Genomic DNA, 22,520 nt, shown 5'->3' with positions numbered 1-22,520 from the left:
CCTAAAATGACAGAATGAGAAGACGAAATGAACTGACCCACTGTGTAAAAGTAGATGACACAATTTTCTTGTTTATTTTCATTGTGTGATGACATTGTTTAATGGGTTTGATGTATTGTATATGTTGAACGTTGAGTGAGTGGTGGGGTGGGGGGGGGAAGGAGAGAGAATGACACTGTATTTTGGTTAATATGGTTCATAGTGTGAAAAATAAAAAAAAATTTAAAAAAAACTATACCTGTCATGGTTTTATAAATCTCTGTCGGGTTCCCTGCCCTTAGCCTTTTGCAATTCAGGAAGAAAAATTGCAATCTCTTGTAAATTTGAGCCAGAATCTTTTCTGTATACCTTTCAACTTACAGCATAATGCAGTTGATTTTTTTTATCAGAATAATGTTCAACACGGCAGTAAAACTATTAATATAACCTATGATATAGGTAAACAAAAAAAAAACTACTATAAATTAATAGGGAGCTCAATGTGTGTTTGTTTCTATGTTCGCTGACCCAGCTATTATATTGTAGGTACAGTGTTACCTGTGATTGGTGACTAATGTTAAGGCTAGGTTCCATTCAAGAAGCAAAGCAAATAACCTTGGTGGTTGATAATGATGTGCTCCTTGCAGTTGGCTGAGGCACCCTGAAAGAAAGAGAATGATCTAAGAATGCAGCCTTTGGGGTGCTGGTAAAGATAGTATATCAGAAGTGGTGAACCCAAGTGAGAACATGACTCTCAGGATCTCCAGTGCTGCTGGGGCAGAGCAGACTGCATGCAACTACTGTTGCACAGATCAAGTACTGCAGTTGGCGCAATAACTGCTAAACCCTGACAGACTCCTCTGAACATTTCCCAGAAAATATCAGACAGTTCCCTGATGATGGTGAGAGAGGTATAACCTGGGACAAGCACTTCCCTGACCATTGGATCAACATCTTGGCTTTGAAGACTATGCAAGTTCAGCATTTTCCCTCAACAACTTCTACAAGTGCACCATTGAAAGCATATTTGCTGGATGCATGACAGTGTGGCATGGGAGCTGCTTTGCTCAAGTTGCAGAAGGTGAATGCAACTCAGAACAACAGAACCCTCCTTCCATGGACTCTGTCTACATCTCCTTTTGCCTAAGAAAGGCATCCAACATGTTGAAAGGCACATTACACCCTGGTCACAATCTCTTCCTCATCGTCAGGGAGAAGGAATAAGAGCATGAAAACACACTCCAACAGGCTTAGAGTTTATTCTCTGCATCACAAGGCTTCTGAATGAACCCCACAACAGTGTTATGCTCCCACTGGTGCCAATTAATCTTCCTTTTCATTATACTCCTATATTCTGTAACTGTGCTCTTTACATCGATCTGTACCCATTAAAGAAAACAACTGTTAGTCTCTTCACAGAAAAACCTTTCTCACTAGTAAGTATTTTATGATAAATAAATATAAGATTGCAGCAAACAGCAAATCTGTTCATGCTAGAGGCTAATCTGTTGCTCGTTTATTGTAAGCAGAACTTTTGTGGACTCATTATGCCTTCATGGTTATAGAACCTTGCTGCTTCAGCCATGTTTACAGAGAATTACCACAAGAGTAGTCTTCACTACCCGAGTAGATTCCATGCTTTGCATTAACCTCACCAGATGACTCGGATTTACCTGCCAGGTGACTCATTTTGTGCAGTTACACTAATTAGGTACTGCACTAGGCTTCTTGCCTGAATCTTGAGTGCTCCCCTCTCACTATTCCCATCTGATCTTTTGTGGCCAATATTGTAAATGCCCTCCATCCAATGACACGAATCATTTGCTCATTATTTAAAAGCATCACATTAGAACCCAGTGGTTTCCCTTGTCCTCCTGGGTTTTCCTCATGGTTCCCGTGTTTGAGCTCTTATTTTGCAAGAATATCGACACCATGTATGTTTCCATTTTTGTGTGTTGAGGAGCTTCTGTTAATTTTGATCATCATCTTCTCTTCCCAGCATTATATCCTTCATATCCTTTTCTGTAGGACTCTTCGGTAGGATGGTTTCTGTTGCCCTCTCTGCTGTGACCTTGCAAAGAGGACAAAATGGCATAACTACAATGGCATTCTGAATAATTCAAATGACTAAACTGTTCTCCCTGTTTAGCAATCATTCATTAAATTTGCATTGATTGTTTGTCTGAGCATCTTCATTTTCAGGCCATAAAATCTAACCTCAAGCTTTAGAAAAAGAATAAACTAATGATTTGAGGAAAGTTGCCTTCCTATTTTGTGCAAAAGGTTTCTGGTTGTTTTTACCTCTTTGGATAGGGTTGCCTTTGCATTTTGTTCCACAAGGATCTGATGTGTATTAAATGTGGTGGTCCTGATGTAAGTATCTGTTAAAATCAATACTTTTCATATTGATTGTCAGAGTACGTACGTGACATCACATACAACCCTGAAATTCCTTTTTCCTGCAGGCACGGCAGAATTACCACTAATTGGCAGTGCATTAATTAAAATCAAAAGAACTGTAAATAGATGATGAATACAAACCGTGCAATACAGGGGGAACAAAGAAAAAAAATCAATAAAGTGCACAAGTAAGAGTTCTTAAATGAATCCCTGATGAGTTTATGGTTGAGAAGTTTAATGGTGGAGGGTTAGCAGCTGTTCCTCAACCTGGTGGTATCTATACCTCTTTCCTGCTGGCAGCAGAGAGTGTGCTGGGTGGTGTGGGTCTTTGATGATTGCTGCTTCTCTCCGATCGCAGCGTTCCCTGTAGATGTGCTCAGTAGTGGGGAGAGTTTTGCCTGTAATGTCCTGAGCTGTGTCCACTACCTTTTGGAGGGCTTTACACTCAGAGGTGTTGGTGTTTCCATACCAGACTGTGATGCAGCCAGTCAACACACTTTCCGCCACACCTCTGTAGAAAGTTGCCAGGGATTCTGATGACATACCAAACCTCAGCAAACTCCTGAGGAAGTAGAGGCACTGGTGTGATTTCTTCACGATGCTTTGAAACAAAGGTCAGCTCCAGTTTTCACTCATTTTTACTCCTAGTTTCCAGTTTTCAAACTTCAAACATGTTTAATAATGGTTTAAATATTACCATGTTCTAATCAGCCTATTTCTTTATGGTCATGTTGTTTAAAATCTTATTGAATGTACTACCATTTTAAACCATGATATTTTGTCTCATCTTTAATGTAATTTCCTCCTTACACTCAGCAGGTGTATATTAAATGTGCCAGAGTCAGCATTTAATCAGCAAATTGATAAAATTATTCATCTTGTAATGGTGTAAAAGTTCACCTTGTACAAAGGCTGTTTCTGCCTTTGTGATTATAAGTCAAACTTGTTCTTTGGTTTTCATGTTTGTTAGTTCCCTCTTGGCTATATTCCCTAAACCCCTGTTTTTGCCATTGCATTTCACTTTCGTAGTTTATACTTGTACCCATGATAACTGTAGGGCTTTTACAGAGTTTGACCGAAGTTCCTGGCTTCTGATCTATGTTTCTGGAAATCACTGAGTAAAGGGAGTTAAAGAGTGCAACGTGGTTAGCACAATGCTAATTACAGCAGTAGCAAACAAATAAAGCTGTTCAAAAATTGCCTACATGAATTTGCCACGGATATTAAAATATCTGTATACTATATACTAAGACAAACATTTGACTAACTAATGCTAAGTAAGAACTGTATGTACCTGCTCCAACTTTCCTAAAAAATTCAACTTAAAGGCAGACTTAGGCCTGATCATGTCCCAAGGTGAGGCCCTTCTGGGTGTATCTAGGGAATTTCCAAGAGAAAATTATAGGAATTCAATTTTCACAGAACCCAGAACTGTTTTTACTGGGGAATATTGTGGGTATACGAATGAAAATGAGGCTGTCCAAATATCAAACAGAATTTGTCAGGATCACATTGCCATTGGCCAGGAAATGTATAGTGATTACTTGGAAGTCTGATTCCATCTAGGTATAGCCCGTTGGAATGCAGAAATGCAGAGTTGTGTTCCCCTTGAGAAGATTACCTATAACCTAAGAAATAAGTATGGCACGTCTTTAAAAATATGGCATCCATATTTACAAAATGTGGATGTAAATCTTTAGCTGTCCCCACCCCCCATCCCCCCCCCCCACCTTACCCCTGAGACATGCATCAATGTCCCCTCGAGATCTAGGTAACTTATGGAAATTTGAAGCCTATGGAGTAGATGACAGATCCCTGACAATTCCACTTTCTTTCGTTCTTTTTTTCTCTTTGTTTTTTCTTTGGGATTTCTTTTCTTTACTAATTTTATCTTTAGGAGGATGGGGCATTGGGTGGCATGAGGGATTTTAGTCGTCATGTATCATCGATCACTAGCTCCTTTCTTATTTGAAACACTTTTTTCATGTTGATTGCATGTTTGGCTTTAAAAAAATGTAAATTAAAAAAAAAAGACAGACTTAGGAACAGATCTTGTTTGTCACCAGAGGTCTGGTGTTTCCTCAATGTGATCTAGTTTCCTACCAAGTTCCAAAGACAGGATTAGTAGGTTAAGTTGTCACATGGGTGTGTATGGGAGGCAGTGGCTGGAAAGACCTGTTACCATCCTGTATTATACATTTTGTTGAGGGCCTTTTTCTCTCAATTGAACTAATTGACAGGAGACTATGATCTGCATTTGTTGTCTTCTGCATCTTTTACAATCCTTAATTGAATAATATTAAATTGCATGCTTAAAAATAAGTATGCCAGCCTGATAAAATGTTCATGTGGTCCATCGGGACTTTTCATTACAGATTAATGTTTGCTCCTTTGCCTCACAGAGCTAAACGAGAGCATTGACAGGAAGATGGGCAGAGGAGGTGGGGCGGTTCTGCTGGTTAAAAATTGAATTCAGTCTTTGGCGAGTGAAGACATTGGACCAAAAGATATAGAATCCCTGTGGATAGAATTAAGAAATTGTAAGGATGAAAGACCCTAATGGGAATTGTATGCATGCCTCCAAAGAGTAGCATGGATGTGGCATCCAAACTACAGAGGGAGATGGAGGAGGCATGAAAAAAGGGAAATTTATAATAGTAAAGGAGGACTGGATTCAAAGAGAAGGAATTTATCAATGCCTTCTTAGAACAGCTTTTGGCTAAGCTGACTAGGGAAATGGCAATTCTAGATTGGGTACTGTGTAATGAGCCAGAGTTGATAAGGGAAACCTTAAGAGGCAGTGATCATATGTGATAGAATTTGTCCTGCAGTAGAAGAGGGAGAAACTAAAATCAGAGGTGTCAGTATACCAGTGGAATACCCGAGAGGTATGAGAGGAACAGGCAAAAGTTCATTGGAAAGGCACACTAGCAGGGAGGATGGCAGAGCTGCAATGGCCGGAGTTTCTGTGAGAAATAAGCAAGGTGCAGGACAAGTATATTTCAGATAAGAAGAAATATTTGAATGGAAAAAATCATGCACTGTGTCTGACAAGAGAAGCCAAAGTAAAAGCAAAAGAAAGCACAAAAGGAAGCAAAAATTGGTAGGAAGAGACAGGACTGGCAACCTTTTTAAAAACGTATAGGTCTAAGAAGGTCATCAGGAAGGAGAAGATTAACTTTGAAAGTAAGTCAGTAAATGATATCAAAAAGGATGCTCAAAACTTTCTTTTTAAGTATATCAAGAGTATAAAGAAAAGATCCAAGAATTGGACCGATAGAAAATGATGCCGCAGAAATTGTAATGGGAGACAAGGAGATGGCAGAGGAACAGAATGAGTATTTTGCATCAGTCTTGACTGTGGAAGACATTAGCAGCATACCATCCTTTCAAGGGTGTCAGGGACTAGAGGTGAGTTCAGTCACAATCAATGGAAAGAAGGTGCTTGAGAAGCTGAAATGTCTAAGGGTAGATAAGTCTCCTGGACCAGATGCACCCTCTGGTTCTGAAAGAGGTAGCTATAGAGATTGTGGAGGTATTAGTAATGATCTTCCAAGAATCAATAGATTCTAGCATGGTTTCGGAGGGAGGTAATAGAAAGGAAATTACAACCTCTTGTGTGGTTGAGAAGTTTTTGGAGTTGATTGTCAAGGATGAGGTTATGGAGTCCTGGAGCTGCATTTCAAGAAAGGCCAAAGTCAGCATAGCTTTCTTGAGGGAAAATCTTGCCTGACAAGCCTACTGCAATTTTTTGAGGAAACCAAAAGCAGGCGAGACAAAGGACATGCAGTGGATGTTGTATATTTGTACTTTCAAAAGGCCTTTGACGAGGTGGCACATATGAGGCTTCTTAACAAGATGAGACCCATTTCAGAAGTAAGCCCATTTCCAGAAGAACAGTTGCTAGATTTTACTGATGGTGAAAGACAAATGAGAAAGTAAGTTATGAAGGGGACATAAATAAGGTGCAAGATGAGGATGTAGATAGGTTATGTGAATGTGCAAAGATCTGGTAACTGATGTACAATGTGTAAAAAGGTGGAATTGTCTATTCTGGGAGGGGGGAAGCATGTGATCTAAACGACAGATTGCAGAGGGATCTGGGTTTATAAATGCATGATAGATTGTAAAGTCAGTATTCAGACACACCTAATAAAACTAACAGAAGTATCTCATTTGTTACTGGGGAAGTGAGTTAAGATGTCAGGGAGATTATACCTCAGCTCTCTAGAACATTGGCGAGACCACATCTGAAACATTGTGTATAGTTTTGGTCACCTTGTTTAAGTACAGATATTAAGGTGTTGGGAGCAGTTCAGAAAGGTTTATTAGACTAACATCAGAAGTGGGTGGATTGTCCTATGAGGAAAAGTTGTACACACTACATTTCTATTCACTGACCTTTGGAAGAATGAATGGACACTCGATTGAAGATTCCGATGTGGAGAGGATATTTTTGTATGTGGACTAGGATCACTGTTGCAAAGTAAAGGTTTGCGCATTTCAAGACTGAATTGATGATTTTATTTTTCTCTCTGAGTACCAAGAGTCTTTGTGATAGGAGAATAAGAACGAATGCACCAAGAACCAAGGTGGAGGGAGAAAGGAGGTATGGCATCAAGGTATTGTGTATGAATGCAAGGAGTGTAAGGAATAAAATGGATGAGCTTGAGGCGCAAATGGCGATGGGAGGTTATGACATTGTCGGAATAACGGAGACATGGCTGCGGGAAGGGCAGGATTGGGAAATAAATGTTCCAGGGTACACGTCCTTTAGAAAGGACAGAAAGTTAATAAGAGGAGGTGGGGTAGCTCTGTTGGTAAGAAATGAGATTCAGGTGTTTGAAAGGAAGGACATTGAAACAGGTGAGGTAGAGTCTGTTTGGATTGAATTAAGAAATTGCAAGGGCAAGAGGAATATAATGGGGGTCATTTACAGGCCTCCGAAAAGTAGCTCAGATATCGGTAGTAGTATAAATCAGGAATTAAGAGTGGCATGTCAAAGTGGTATCAATACGGTAGTTATGGGGGACTTCAATATGAAGGTGGACTGGGATAATCAGACGGGGGCAGGAACACAAGAGAGCGAGTTTATAGAATGTCTACGAGATACTTTCTTGGAACAGCTAGTGGAGGAACCTACCAGGGGGAAGTCGATTCTGGACTGGGTGCTGTGCAGCGACGCAGACTTAATAAGTGACCTTGATGTAGGGGAGCCATTAGGGAATAGTGACCATGGTATGGTTACTTTTAAGCTGCAATTAGAAAGGGAAATGGAAAGGAAGTCGGAAGCATCTGTACTTCAGTTAAATAAAGGGAATTTTGCAGCTATGAGGGAGGAGCTATCCAAAATAAAATGGGAAGATACACTAGCTGGGAGGACAACTGGGGAAAAATGGCAGGTTTTTATGGACATTTTTCACAGGATTCAGGACAAATTTATTCCAAAGTGGAGGAAAGGCTCTAGGAGATGCAAATGGCAGCCCTGGCTAACTAAGGAAATCAAGTGCATTATCAAGTCCAAAGGGAGTAATTATAAGATAGCGAAGCGGAGTGGGAAATTAGAGGATTGGGAAACCTTCAAAGAACATCAGAGGGTAACTAAGAAAGCCATAAGAGACGGGAAAATGAAGTACGAGAGGAAATTAGCAGATAATATTGCGGAGGATAGCAAAAGCTTTTTTAAGTATGTGAAGAGGAAGAAATTGGTTCGGTCTAAAATTGGCCCTTTGAAAATGGGCAAGGGTGAAATTATTACCGGAAACAAGGAGATGGCAGAGGAATTTAACAAATACTTTGCAACTGTCTTCACCAAGGAGGATATAGGTTATAGTCAGTTAGGGGGTAGTGGTCATGCGGTACCAAGAGACTTGGGGAACTTTACTGGGGAGGTAGGGGATCTAATGGATATCCGGATCCAGAAGCAGGAGGTTATGAGTAAATTGTTGGGACTGAGGGCTGATAAATCCCCAGGGCCTGATGGGCTGCATCCTAGGATGCTTAAAGAGGTGGCTATGGAAATTGTGGAGGCACTGGTCGACATTTTCCAAAGTTCCATAGATTCCGGGGAGGTCCCTGAGGATTGGAGAGTGGCTGATGTGGTGCCGCTTTTTAAGAAAGGAGGGAGGGAGAAAACGGGAAATTATAGACCGGTTAGCCTGACATCAGTGGTGGGGAAGATATTGGAGTCCATCATAAAAGGAGAAATAGCAGAACACTTAGTCAGTAATAATAGTATAAGGGCTAGTCAGCATGGATTCCTTAAGGGTAAGTCATGCTTGACTAACCTTCTGGAATTTTTTGAGGATGTGACAAAGTGGGTGGACTCGGGAGAGCCAGTGGATGTAGTGTATTTGGACTTCCAGAAGGCCTTTGATAAGGTACCGCATGGGAGTCTAGTGGGCAAGATCAGGGAGCATGGTATTGGAGGTAAGGTGCTGACATGGATAGGAAATTGGTTAAGAGATAGGAAACAAAGGGTTGGAGTAAATGGGTCTTTTTCAGAATGGCAGGATGTGACGAGTGGAGTGCCTCAGGGATCGGTGTTGGGTCCTCAGTTGTTTGTAATTTATGTTAATGATTTGGATGAGGGGATTATAAATAACATGAGCAAATTTGCAGATGACACTATGGGTGGCGGTGTGGGGTGTGAGGAGGATGTAAGGAAAATGCAGAGGGACTTGGACAGGCTGGAGGAGTGGGCGGCTAAATGGAAGATGAATTTCAATGTGAACAAATGTGAGGTTATTCATTTTGGGGGAAGTAATAGGAAAGCTGAGTATTATTTAAATGGAGACAAGCTAGGGAGTGGGGAAGTGCAAATGGATCTGGGTGTACTTGTTCACCGGTCACTGAAGGCTAGCATGCAGGTTCAGAAAGCTGTGAAGAAGGCAAATGGAATGTTGGGTTTCATAAAGAGGGGATTGGAGTATAGGAACAGAGACGCCCTTCTGCAGTTATACAGGGCCCTGGTGAGACCCCACCTGGAGTATTGCGTCCAGGTCTGGTCTCCAAACTTGAGGAAGGACATACTAGCTATAAAGGGTGTGCAGCGCAGATTTACAAGGTTAGTTCCAGGGATGGCAGGGTTGTCATATGCAGCAAGGCTAGAAAAACTGGACTTGTATCCATTGGAGTTTAGAAGGATGAGGGGGGACATGATTGAGGTATACAAAATCATCAGGGGGATAGACAAGGTGAAGTCTGATTACTTGTTCCCAATGATGGGGGAGACGAGGACTAGAGGGCATAGTTTAAGAATACAGGGTAGGCCCTTTAGGATGGAGATGAGAAAGCATTTTTTTACCCAGAGAAGTGTGAATCTGTGGAATGCTCTGCCACAGAGGGTGGTAGAGGCGGATTCGCTGACTATGTTCAAAAGAGAGTTAAATAAGACTCTTGTGGGTAATGGAGTTAAGGGTTATGGGGATAAGGCTGGAAAGGGGTACTGATGGGAATGATCAGCCATGATCTAAAATGGCGGTGCTGGCCCGACGGGCCAAATGGCCTACTCAAGCTCCTATTGTCTATTGAATATCTTTAAGAGATTTCAAGATGGGATGATATTCACAAAAATAAAGTGTTGATGAAGATTTTTATAATTTGTGAATGAAAAGAGTGCTTAAGAAAAATAAAACTTCCCACTAAGATCAGCAGCATGGAACCAGGGAGGGAAATTTGAAACTCGGCAACTTAATAGGAATAGAGTTAGGGGTAACAAAGATGTATGCCACAGCATAATTTGAGCTCCAAGGGAGTCCAAGCTTAAATTTGAGGTAAATGAGAAAGAAACACCATTACAAGTAGAGCAGAAAGCAAACTGTAGTAAAAATGTTTGATTTGTTGGGAAAGGGAACCGTGTGAGAGGGTGAGGGTGACAGGAGAATTGGTTGAATGTAGGAGTAACTTTTTGGCAAAAGTCAGAAGAACAAATGAATCGACAACATGCATTTGCTTAAAAGAAGTTGTCAGAAATGCTGTTGGGCTCTGCTTAGATCTCCATCTACCACAGCTACCTTGGCATTTAACTGGATTATAACCCCTCAAATTCTTCATGGGGTTGGGCCTCTTGAAGGATCTATGACAAAGGAATTTGAAAGGCAAGTTGAAAAGTACTTTTTAAAATTGATTTTAATTATTTTATGTTTGATCATTATTTTTTTAATTACTTAAACATTTTATAAATTATGAAATGAACTTTGAATACCATAGATTTTTTTTTAATCCATTACATCTGCCTCAAAGTTTGACAGCTGCCAAAACTAGACCTCACTGGCTTTTATAGCTTCTGGAGCATTTAGGCCCAGAAGTTCCCCAACCAGGCGACACGGTTAGCATAGGGGCGGCACAATTAGTGTAGCGGTTAGCGCAGTGCTGTCATAATGCCAGCGACTAGGACCGGGGTTTGAAACCTGCTCTGTGAGTAAGGAGCTTGTGTGTTCTTCCAGTGCATGGGTTTCCTCTGGGTGCTCCATTTTCCTCCAACTGTTCAAAACATACTAAGGATTGTAGGTCAGTGGATGTAAATGGGCAGCATGGGCTTGTGGACCAAAAGGGCCTGTTACTGTGCTTTATGTCTAAATTTAAACTAATAAACAATTGGATACCAGGCCAGCACAATAGGCCCTGTGGGTCAGGGCTTGTTCAGCACCAGGAGACAGCAGCTTCTCCTGACATACAGCCCATTAATTTTCCGTACAACATTTGTGACACATCACTATAAAGTACAGAGTTAGTTTCTACACCTGCTGTTCTATTTATTATCTTAGTTGCATGTTCTTCTTTTGGTAATATCTTTTTCAACTGTGAATTTTGTATGTATGGACACAGCAATATGATTGAAAGAAGACCATTTCATTTGATCAAAGTACAGTGAAATCAAAGCACAAGGGAGTAAAGAAGAAAATAGACCTTGAACTTTTTGTATAAGGCAGTTAAACACATATTGGCAGTCACCCTGTTATTGGTGTTCTTTTCAAAACCAGCCTTTTGGTTTTTTTGCACTTGGTGAATATTTAAGACATAAATCTTGACCATGTTCTTGAGCCTTGTAGGGCAATTAATACAAATTAATGTAATCAATCTTTAAGTCTGTGTGTTTTAGGAAACATTGCCCTATAAATTGAGTTAATCTCATTAACTGTTTCAAAGCAATTCTGGAAATTACATCATTAGTGGAATCATTAAAACACAGATAAGATATTTACCTTTGTCATTAATTAATTTATTGTTTCTATCACTGAAACTAAATGATGATTTAATATCTGTTTCTATTATTTTTGCTGGCTTTCCTTCATTTTTTCTGAATCATTTTTTGTATGTTTTTGAAATGTTAAAATCCATTTTATCCAAAGGTTTCCTGAAACAAAGTCCAGATACTTTATTTACCTGTTTTATATAGACAAAGCCTGTGGATGATTTTCATTGCCAAAATAAATAGTCTTTCTGATTCATTCCTTGACCTTTGCTTTAAAAATGAACACTCGAAGTTTTTCTTCAATGCACATGGCTTCCTTCAACAAATAAGATGGTTTCACCACTTAAAAGAAGCAATAAAGGAACCACTGAAATAGGAAATGGTAGAATTGTCTCTCATGGAACTGGGACAGGATACATATCTCACTCTGGGGTTTCCATTATCAATTTCAATCCATAATTTTGCAGCATATTTGAAATTCTAATTGAGCAGTAGCTCTTGGGGATATTATTGCTTGTAATTGGTGTGACATGGTATCTGAGAACCAAAACCATTAACTGAATGATGTTGCCTTTTGATTCAATGTCTTTTGATTAATCGTTTCATTTCTCCTTCCTAATTCTCATTTCTTATCCCCAAAATGTGCAAGTCGAAGGTGTTCTCCACTGGTTTGGTTTCGTCTTTTCTATCGAGATGCAGTAGTATTTCATTTAAAGGACAATGGCAAGTTTTCTATCACAAAGCTAGTGTTATCTTTGCTATGTGGTAACAACAATGTACAAAAGTGCTGGAGAACTTAACCCTGAAGAAGGGCTCAGGTCCAAAACATCACCTGCCTATTGCTTTCCCAGGGATTCTACAGGACCTGCTGAGTTCTGCCAATTCCCTAGCATCTCCAGACTTCTTTGTTATTGTAACAAAACTTACAAATTGATATCAAGATAAAATGCAGTTAAATGTTCCTTGAAAATAATGATTTTTGGTGTAGCAGTATCAGATCTCCAAGTTAGCATTTGTTAAAATCTAAGGACATATATATGTGTGCAATTAATGAAATCTATTTGAAAACATCCATTAACTAATTTAATGTAGATTAGCTTCCTGAATTGCAATTAATTTTAATTGAGTAGAAATAATTCAGTTTTTAATTTCCAATTTTTTTGCCCTTGTTTGGCATTGTGAATTCTTCAGACGTTTGTGTCCGCTTCAGCTGGAGTGTTTGCTCTAATAAATTGATCGTTTTCTCTTGATAATATCCAGTTTGAATTCATCCTTTAATATTAGACTTTGGAGTTTATAGTTTCAAATAAGGCATGGGATTTCTGAAAATTTCCGCCCAGTCCTGTAACACAAATTGGTTTTAATTCCTAAATGTAAAAATAAAAACCAATTTGTTTTTTTGATGTTGTCTCTCAAAGCTGTTACTTTGGACTTCAAAATGTCATTGACATCAACTTGTAAAGAAAATATATAAAATTGTGGTTTGTAGCTGTTAACAGGCAGGCTTCTCAATGAGATTTCAAATCTTAGTTATTTTTAGATGTTGAAGTGTTGTTAAATACACAATTGACATTGTTGAAATATTGGTATACTGTTGCTAACGAGTTGGTAAGAATGTAAAAATTAACCATTAAGCATAGGAGATTGCTGATACGGTAATCCAAAGATAAAAACTGTCTGCTGCAGGAATCTAGCTGGTCAAGCAGCATCACTTGTGACCAAACAAAAGGATCTGAAACTCTGTTAGTCCCTCTGTACCTGGATCCTTGACTGCAGAAGGTAGCAAACATAGCCAGGTCCATCATGGTTCCGTCCTCCATGCATTGAAGACCTCTGCCTCAAAAAGGCGGCCAACCGTCACCCTGGTCACAACCTCTTTTCACTGGATTTTAGAACCCTGAAGAAGACCAACATCTCAAGGTTCAAGAACAATTTCTTTGCAACTGCTATCAGACCCTTGAGCCTCCCTTTTTACACTAATCTTGCTCTGATCTGAAGCCACAAAAGGGCTGTTTGCTTCAGTATTGCAGTCCTTAATTATGTAAAGTTCACTCTAATAAGCAATTCCACTAACTTGCAAAATTTAAATTGAACTTCTAATCCTGGTCATTGGTGCTGTAACAGCATTGCACTAACCATGCTGCCATCGTAATTAATCCCCCCCACCCCACCAAGTTTAAAAATAGCCCCTTACTAATATACAATACTAATAAAGCTAAAGACTTTTGTGTGTTGCTTCGGAGAACATTTACTTTTACAATTTTAAACTTAGATTTAAATTTTTATTTATTCTGACATCTTTTATTGTTATTTATTTATTTCATCCAATTTTGTTTTTTTTTTTTGCTTGTTGCTTGAATTCCAGATACTGTGGATTTTAGTGTATGTGACATTTGAGGTCCATGCCCTTCATCAAGACTGGAAATGCAGAGAAGCCAATTCAAGTAGGATAGGAGCAGGATGGGCCCATGTGGGATTGATGAACAGGGGAGAAATGAAGCATGACGGATAGAGGCAGAAGATTGGCAGATGCCAAAGGACGAGAAAGGCAAGAAAAACAAAGGGGTCAGGAGGAGGAAGGCAAGTCAGACAGGGTGGAGTGGGTGATTAAAGACAGCTACCAGTGCTGGCATCTGATAAGAGAATGCGAGAATGGTGGTGTTAAGAGAGACCAGAGGAAACTTGTTCTTCCAAAGATATCATGGATAATGTGACATTTCTGGAAAGTTGACCAAATATAAACTCATGATTATTGACTTTCATTAAAGAATCTCTTATGATGTAACACCTGTGGTAAACGTGTCATACTTACACTGAACTCCTTTGTCCTTGAATTTAATATCTTCCCCCTCGTATCTGAGTTGCCAACTGTGAAACCTTTACTGGACATTTAATTTCGTACAGTTATTTGATGTCTAATCACATGATATTTGATTGTGATATCCAAAAATGCTACTGCTTTTACCTATTGTAAAAATTGCATCCCTGCAACTGAGCATGTTTATTTGTGGTCACCTCGCAGGTATTGTTCAACAAACTCCAAGAACCAGGAGGCCATCTGTTAGCAAGCAGAAGAGAGTACCTCTGAGTGGTGATCCTGGGGATCCTGAAGACCGAGGAGCAACTCGCAGAGGTGGGAGGAACTTTGACAAGCTGATAATTATCAGAAGATTTCAATGACTTAATAGTAATAATTACAACCAGTAGTAATAACAAGTCTTCCAATGGTCGATCTGCAATAGTAACATGCAAGATATGTTACTGTAATATAAACCTGAACCAGAATAACTGTGCTTCACAAGAACGGTCAAGACTTTGCTCTCAGTTCATTTTTGTAGGCTCTAGCTGACTCTCTCCGTATAGAATTTTTGTTAGCACCATTTCATTTTGAAATTGACAGCTGGTCATATCATTTAGAGATGAGCTGTACTTGGGTTTCAAGGGTCAACTGGGCATTTCAAATTGACCTAAATCAAATCCAAAGGTCACACAAAAGGCTATGTGCTTAGTCATTGAAGTACTTCTCAAGTACATCATCCTAAACTCTTTCCAAACCATTCCCTGAGCTCAGACTTGCGGAAGTTTTGTTTAGCCCCTGGAGTTGGTATTTTCAACTCTATTTGTTCCTTCTCATCTCAAAAAGAATTGATCTTCATTTTAAAATTTGTATCAAATTTATTTAGTGACTAAGTTGTATTAACCTGTATTACAAAAGTGTTTTGCTCAAGATCTTTTCTCATTGGTGAAAATTCTTGCTTTCCATTTCCTAATTCTGCATTTCTCTATCAGGTACTATTTATTGTCGCATAATAAAATCAAAATGTAATACAGGAATTACACAAAATTACACTTAGTTTGTCATAAGGCAGATAAAGATTTGCTATTAGCATTGCCCGGTGCCCCTTACAGTCAGAGAAGTAAAAGAGTCACTAAGTGTCTGTGTATTCGCCTCCAGCAGGATCTGCAGCCGCACAAGACTCCAGTTCAATTCAAACCATCATCAAACCGAGCCGAGATCCAAACCTCTGACACATTGCAGGAGCCTTCTACACCCAGGGCCTTTTGGGAACTCTTGCCCTCAGTTCCCAGTTTCAATACTTGGTTCTCATGAGCCTGTCTCAGCAGCCTGCAGCCTGTTGCGAGTCCCTTGAACTCCAGTCATCTGCAGCCTGGGTGGGTTTCTCGCCCGCAAGTTGCCAACAGCTCACCGCCTGTATGTGCCCTTCAGTTGCAGAGCCCCTCGCTGGTCTGCCACCGTGATCACTGTCCTTGGGGTCACCTCAAAAGGGGTTGTTCTCCCCATTACTGGTGCCCTGTGCCAGTCTGCTGCTCCCCCAGAGTTGGCAACCTATCGTGGCTGCTGCCAAACATAGACGCTGCCATCTTGGGCCCAGACCCCGCTGTCACAGGATTTTAAATAAAACACTATTGGCTCCTTTAATGGGTAATTTAAAGCCTGTACCTAGGACTGGACGGTAGAACCCTGCAGGGTAGCGCTGTCCTCGTTCCATTCTCTTCTGAATCCACACGAGCAACAGAGCTGCTGATATATAGCTTGGGCAGTGCCACCATTTTTTTTTTTTTAATTAGTCTTTCCATATTTGCCCACATAAAGTTCACAGGGACCTTTTGGTGACTGCTGCTGCTCTGTGTTGGTCCAGTCACCATCTAACACTTGCTAATGCCATATTTGGGAAATTACTTGTCCAAAAGACAACCCAAAGAACTTTTCCCAATTAAATGAGCTCTAATCCTCCAACTGGTTTCCAGCTCCCCACATCTGATTGTAAAGGATGTACTCCAACCTATAATGACGAATATGGAGCCGTATCCATTTGACGTGTGTAACGCTCAAACAAATTGGCTCCACTTTATTCAAAAGCACCTGATAGACCAGGGGTGGGCAACCTTTTTTTTTAAACTCACATTCCACTTTAAGTAATCCCTATGCCATCAGTGCTCTGTAATTAGTAATGGATTGCATAAGGTGGTATGTGAGTGGGAAAGGAAAGTTGAGAATCACTACTCTAGATCCAATTATTACTAAACTATTTTGCTTGAGAAAAATTGTCTTTGGCCCATTTCCTTTGGAGTTATGAAACAGTGCACATAACGAGTCAATTAGGGACGATTAAAACAGTGGTTTTCAACCTTTTTCTTCACCCACATACCACCTTAAGCAACCCCTTACTAATCACAGAGCACCTATGGCATAGGGAATACTTCAGGTGGAATGGTTTTTTTTTAAAAGGTTGCCTACCCCTGTTATAGTCTCAGGAAAAAGTTGCATCTTTACCAGCTTCGGGAGATCACTCAAAATGAAGAAGGAACATTGATAGTGGAACGGAGAACAGATGACAGAAGGAGCGTCCTTCCTCCCATACTCCCACATACCTGTCCTGTCTCTTGCCCCATCTGCAAAAGATTTGATATTTCAGCCATCTCAGACCCCACAGAACTGTAGAGGAAATTCGTGACCCCAAAGAAGGATGAAGGAGAGCAGTAATGAATGTATATTATTCTCGTATAGTGACACGCTAGCCACGACTAATTCAAATACCTAGCTGCAAAATAAGTATTTGTCATGCTCCTATAAAAAGGACGCAATTTAAGATAAATTGGGACACAATTTAAGGTTGTGTCCTGGTTCACAGATGTGGTATGCAGAAAATGGGATTCTTTCATTGAGTAAAATCCCACCAAAATGCTGAAGGAACTCAACCGGTCTTTTCAGCCTTTCTAGAGGAGACAAAGATATATTGCCAACATTTCAGGCCTAACACCTTCTTCAAGGAATAAGCCAGAAGCAGGAAATCTCAGAATTCAGACCAACAAAAGGTGTTAATTGGATATGATAAGAGACAAGGTAAGGTAAGAATTTATAATTTGTGGAAAAGGAGAGGAATGGAGAGCAGAGGTAGGGGAAGGTGATGGGGGAAATAAGTGAGGTGGGGGGGTGGGTTTACCGAAAGCAAGAGAAGTCGATATTACTGCCATCCATTTAGAGGGTGCCCTGTCAGAAGATGAGGTGTTGTTCCTCCAATCTACGGGTGGTCTCAGTCTGGCAGTGCATGAGACTATGTAGAGATATGTCAGCAAGGGAATTAGATGGAGAATTGAAATGGGTGGCCACTGGGAGGTCCACACTATTGCAGTGGACAGAGCTGAGGTGCTCAACAAAGTGATCTCGCAGTCTGCATCCAGTCTCGGATGTAGAGGAGATCACAACAGGAGCATCAGATGCAGTAGATGACCCCTACAGATTCACAAAGGAAATGTTGCTTAGAGAAATGTCAGCAAAGGAATGGGGTGGAGAATTGTAATGGGTGGCCACTGGGAGATTCATGCTATTCCTTGAAGGAGGGCTTAGGCCCAAAATGTCAGCAATGTATCTTTGTTTCCTATAGATGCTAAAAAGGCCGGCGAAGTTCCTCCAGTGTTTTGGTGTGATTTTACTACATCACAGTGTCTGCAGATTTCCATGTTTCACTTCTTTCATTGTGGATACATTTGTTTCATCTGCAGTCAAAATTCATCTCCCATTGCTCAGCCCATTTGTTTGATTAAGTTCTGAAATTTTGAATGCAGTGGTTGGTCTTTTTCAGACATTGCTAGATTTTATAAGTTGCATGCCTCCTTAAATTAACTCTAAGAATTCAGAATTGCAGGGGCTTAAAACACACGTGAAATTTAGTCATGTTTTATTATTCATCTTTGTTTCCCATTAACAGGCTTGTTGTCAACGCAGTTAGCGTATTTGCCTTTTCTTTATGACCCAATTTTGCTTTGTGAACTCAGTGTGTGCACCTTGTGTACAAGTTCAGTTTATCTCGGAGAAATAAAAATTCTAGCTGATCAGATGGATGTGATCCACTTCTACATTAATACTGATTGCATTGGACAATATGTTTGCTTCCTGAAAAAAAAATTGGGCATTATGATAGACAACTTCAAACTGAATACAAAGATAATTTCAGATTTGCGGTATCACATTGGAAGATGGAGAAACATGAAATTAACCTTTATTAAATTTAGAATGTTCAATCGCATAAATGATGCTGACACATTGCATTAGTTCAACTGTCCCAAAAATGATTTGATGCATCTCATGTCAATGGCCAACAGTAGTCGGCCAGCATTAATGGATTCCAGTTGTCCTGTTAATTGATTTTCCATGGTCACAAAGTCCTGGTGAACACTTTTACCATGTTCTTCACTGACTGCACCAAGATCAACAGGGAAGAAGTCCAAGTGCAAATGCAAAAAAATGAATTTTCAATGACATGTTGCATTTCATATTTTAAGTCTACTTCAAGCATAGAAAACTATGACAGGAAATCTCAAAAATAGGAAATTTTATGGTGATATTATGATCACCAGCCCAAAATCCCTAAAATACACCCAAAAGTGTTCAGGAAGCAAAATCTTCGTGGTCCAGTGTTTTGTCATGACGTTTTCATGCAAATTAGCTGATTCTACAGAATGTTTTCAAGCAGAAACGATACTGATTATCATGGAATATTGCACAAGTTCACATTCTGTTTTTGTTTTGTTCCAAGTCAAGGGTATTGTCATTTAAATGTATAAGTCCAACCTGACGACACCGCCTTCTCTGGTTGTCAATGCAAAACGCACATACAAACAATGCCACGAGGATTCATATACAGTATATAAATAAAGTGTTTCATGAATATGAGAGTCTTGAATAGTTAATGTGAGCAGTTCTTTACATTCAGCATTCTTACTCCAAGGAACTTGGTGCTCTCAAGGGATTGTAGACTAGAATCTTTTTTGATTTCTATTTTTCAATGATGTGCAATGAATATTGATCCTATTAAGCTTTTCAAAAATAATTGTAACACATTTAGCATCGTTGTATTTTTGTATTGTTACTGCCCATTGGGTATGCTTGTTTCGATTTAGGACATAAAGAATAATGTAACTAACTGGTGTTATAATGCCAACCTATTAATATTGGTCACCTGGCTCCGAGCAATCTAGCCATTAAACCCAAGCAGTTCTGATGAAAGAAAGACTATTAACTCTGCTTTTCTTTGCATAGAATGCTATTTGACCTGCAGAGTATCGCAGCATTTTAGCTTTATAATTCAGACTTCCAACATGTGTAGTCGTACAGTTATGCACAAGAAGTAGAAACATTAGGAAACAAAGATACATTTCTGGAAATGTAACTATGGTTTAAATTCACTGCCTAAATCTAAAAATCAGTGAGTCATGTGACATTTTGTACACAATCAATTTCCACCAATGCTTTTGAAAGGAATTTTTTTTTAAATGTAGTTAAAATGTTGCTCCATTGAGTGATTTCATTGAAACATGTACTTTTAAAAAGAATCCAAAGGTTTATGATTATAGAATGTGTTGCTGAATAACTTTTTTCTCTGTATTCTTTCCCCTTCTGCATTGCCTAAACTTTAATTTCCCATAAAAGGTCCATTGGTTTTGATCACTTGCCATTCATAAGAAAAAAGCAAATAAGAGCAGCAACAGGTAACTTGGCCTCTCCAGCTTGCCCTCACTACTGTCTATAATCTGCTGCATTCCTCCACACCCCATTTGTGCCAATACTCCACAATGCTCAATTCCCTTTAAATATGTCCATTCAACCATCCTCCACAATATTCTTGGGAGAATTTCAATGATTCACTCCCCTCTTCTGCTATGGACCTCTAAATTCTTTCTGATGGAAGCCCCTCCTTAAATCTCGCTGTTTTTACCCTAGAACAATGCAAGTTGTCACATTAGCATGGAGTTCTACTCTAAACTGAGATTATTCAGGGTATTTGCATTTTGCTATTTTTGTGCTTGGACCTGACTTCATTTTCTTTTCTTACTGTAGCCTCCCTGGGCAATTCACCATAAGATCAAGGTTTTGAAGTTCTTGTTTCATATTCTTGACACGAGGAAAGAAAAACTGTGGCTTTCCATTCTCTACTCCCACAGCAGGATGGTACCTGATCTGAGTACATTTTGTGGAAGTTTTTGAGAACTGATGGAAATTGGGAAACAAATGCGCATCATCATGTAAACGAATCAACTCTTCCACACTGAAAAGATGTGAAGAATTTATTTAATGGTCATTCTTTTTAAGGCAGTTAGATACTTAACAAAGAAAGCTTTCATTTTTCCTTGAGGCATTGTGATTTTTTTGGTTCAGTTGTGTGAGGTTCAAATATTGCTTTGCACCCTTAAGTTATGGTTTTTAATGCCAGAAGTCGACCGTTATTCTAGAAACCAAGAATACAATAAAAATGAAGCACCATGTGCAGAAAAAAATGCCAACCAACAGAGGGAGTAAATATAGAGGGCAATAGCCTTCACGTTTGCACTTGTGACAGAATAGTTTGAGTGATGAACTGAAAATGAAACTATCTGCCACACTGAGATTTTTAGATTTCTTTTTACTGATATTTCACTTTGCATTATTTTGCAAACTTCTAAGTTGCAGGGGCAAAACCTTCCCTGAATGTGCATTTGTGTTTTTCCTGTTGATGCAAGTTAATCGCTTTCCAAAGTGTTCCCTCTTTCATTATGCTCTCAAGAAATGTCCTTCACCTCAACCACTCCTGTGAATATAAACCACATTGGAATGCTTTGGATTTATATTTGCATTGACTTTTTAAAGTTACATTGTTTAAAAGCAGAAGTTTTAATTTGTTGAAAATTGACTTATGATTTTGTCATTGTATTTGGTAAAAAAAAAATTGTGTTGGTCTATGGCAATGCGACATCCAAAAGTAGATATATATAGATATATCTATATATGGATAGATATGTCTCTCTCTCTCTCTCTCTCTCTCTCTATATATATATATATATATATATATATATATAGATAGATAGATATCTATATATAAATATATATAGATATATATCTATATATATATCTTCTATATATAGAAGATAAAATGCTTGCTGCAGATTAAAAAGGACAGTCTCACGACCATAAACTGAACTGTAATTATGGTTCTTTTTTCAAAATCAAATGTAAATTACCCAATCTGATGCAGTGTTGTAATCCAATCTTTAAATGTGATTTTTAATTTATTCATTGTCAAACGGTCATTTGGATTTATTTTCTAAAATAAAGTAGGCATAGTTCATATGAATTCAGATAATTATCTGTTTGATGCAAGCATTTTAGTGTTCAGGTATGTTATAGAGTTTCACTCAAATGTTTTTCTCTTGTTTTCACTGCAATATAATCTGCATGAGGTCATTTGCATACAGAAAATATGCCCCCCCCCCCCCCCATGTACTAATCTTTAATAAATTGCAGAGAATGCATTGACCTGGCTTGGAAATTGACCAAATCACAGGAGGAAGAGCTGGGACTGAATTAGATAGTGACATTAATAGGCAATGGCTAGTATAAGAATTTATAACTATATTTGTGTGAATTGGATGCTGGATCAAAAGATGTATCAATTTTTACAAATTATTCAAAGATAGGCAATATTTTAACCAGCGTAGACAGAGCATTAAAATACAAATGTTATTTAGAAGTTGAGCAAATGGCAAAACTGTGGCATCCAGATAATTTCATTAAAGTGTCGTGAATTATTTTGAAGTGGAATGTTGGCCTATACTTCCAACATACTGAATTACAAAGGGATCATGCAAAGCTTCGGTTAGATCAGGAGTATTGAATATTTCTGAACAAACATCTTAAGAAGCATATAATCGTCATTGAGAAACCATTTGACCTTTTAAACAGAGGTTTTTTTCTGAAGTGAAATTGCGAAACATTTCTTCATGCAGAGAGTAGTAGGGATTGGGAATTCTTCAACAAAAGTCCATTGATGCTGGGCTAACTGTTGATTTTCGATAGGAGTCTGATGAATTTCTGTTCCTTGGATTAAGTCATATACATGAAGTAAATCACAAATAAGCCATCATCTTTATTGAAAGGCAAGAGGTTAAA

At 39.0% G+C, this 22,520-nt stretch overlaps 1 protein-coding gene across 4 annotated transcripts in view; it reads left to right on the top strand.

Annotated features, from left to right (window-relative positions):
- samd12 (sterile alpha motif domain containing 12) overlaps positions 1 to 21,412 on the top strand; it is a 99,646-nt gene extending 78,234 nt beyond the window's left edge. The window contains exons 5-7 of one of the 4 annotated variants that reach the window (XM_069920574.1): positions 14,598 to 14,708; positions 20,028 to 20,086; positions 20,436 to 21,412. In XM_069920574.1, coding sequence (XP_069776675.1) covers positions 14,598 to 14,708; positions 20,028 to 20,059 — 143 coding nt within the window. In that variant the 3' untranslated portion in view covers positions 20,060 to 20,086; positions 20,436 to 21,412. Of the gene's footprint in view, positions 1 to 14,597; positions 19,267 to 20,027; positions 20,087 to 20,435 lie in introns of those variants that run through there. The other 3 variants (XM_069920575.1, XM_069920573.1, XM_069920576.1) reach the window with 3 other exon arrangements.
- Positions 21,413 to 22,520: the final 1,108 nt, after the last annotated feature.

This window comes from Narcine bancroftii, chromosome 2 (genome assembly GCF_036971445.1).
Source record: "Narcine bancroftii isolate sNarBan1 chromosome 2, sNarBan1.hap1, whole genome shotgun sequence".
NCBI lineage: Eukaryota > Metazoa > Chordata > Chondrichthyes > Torpediniformes > Narcinidae > Narcine > Narcine bancroftii.
The sequence above is the reverse complement of the archived record's forward strand: the minus strand, read 5'-3'. Positions and strand labels throughout refer to the sequence as shown.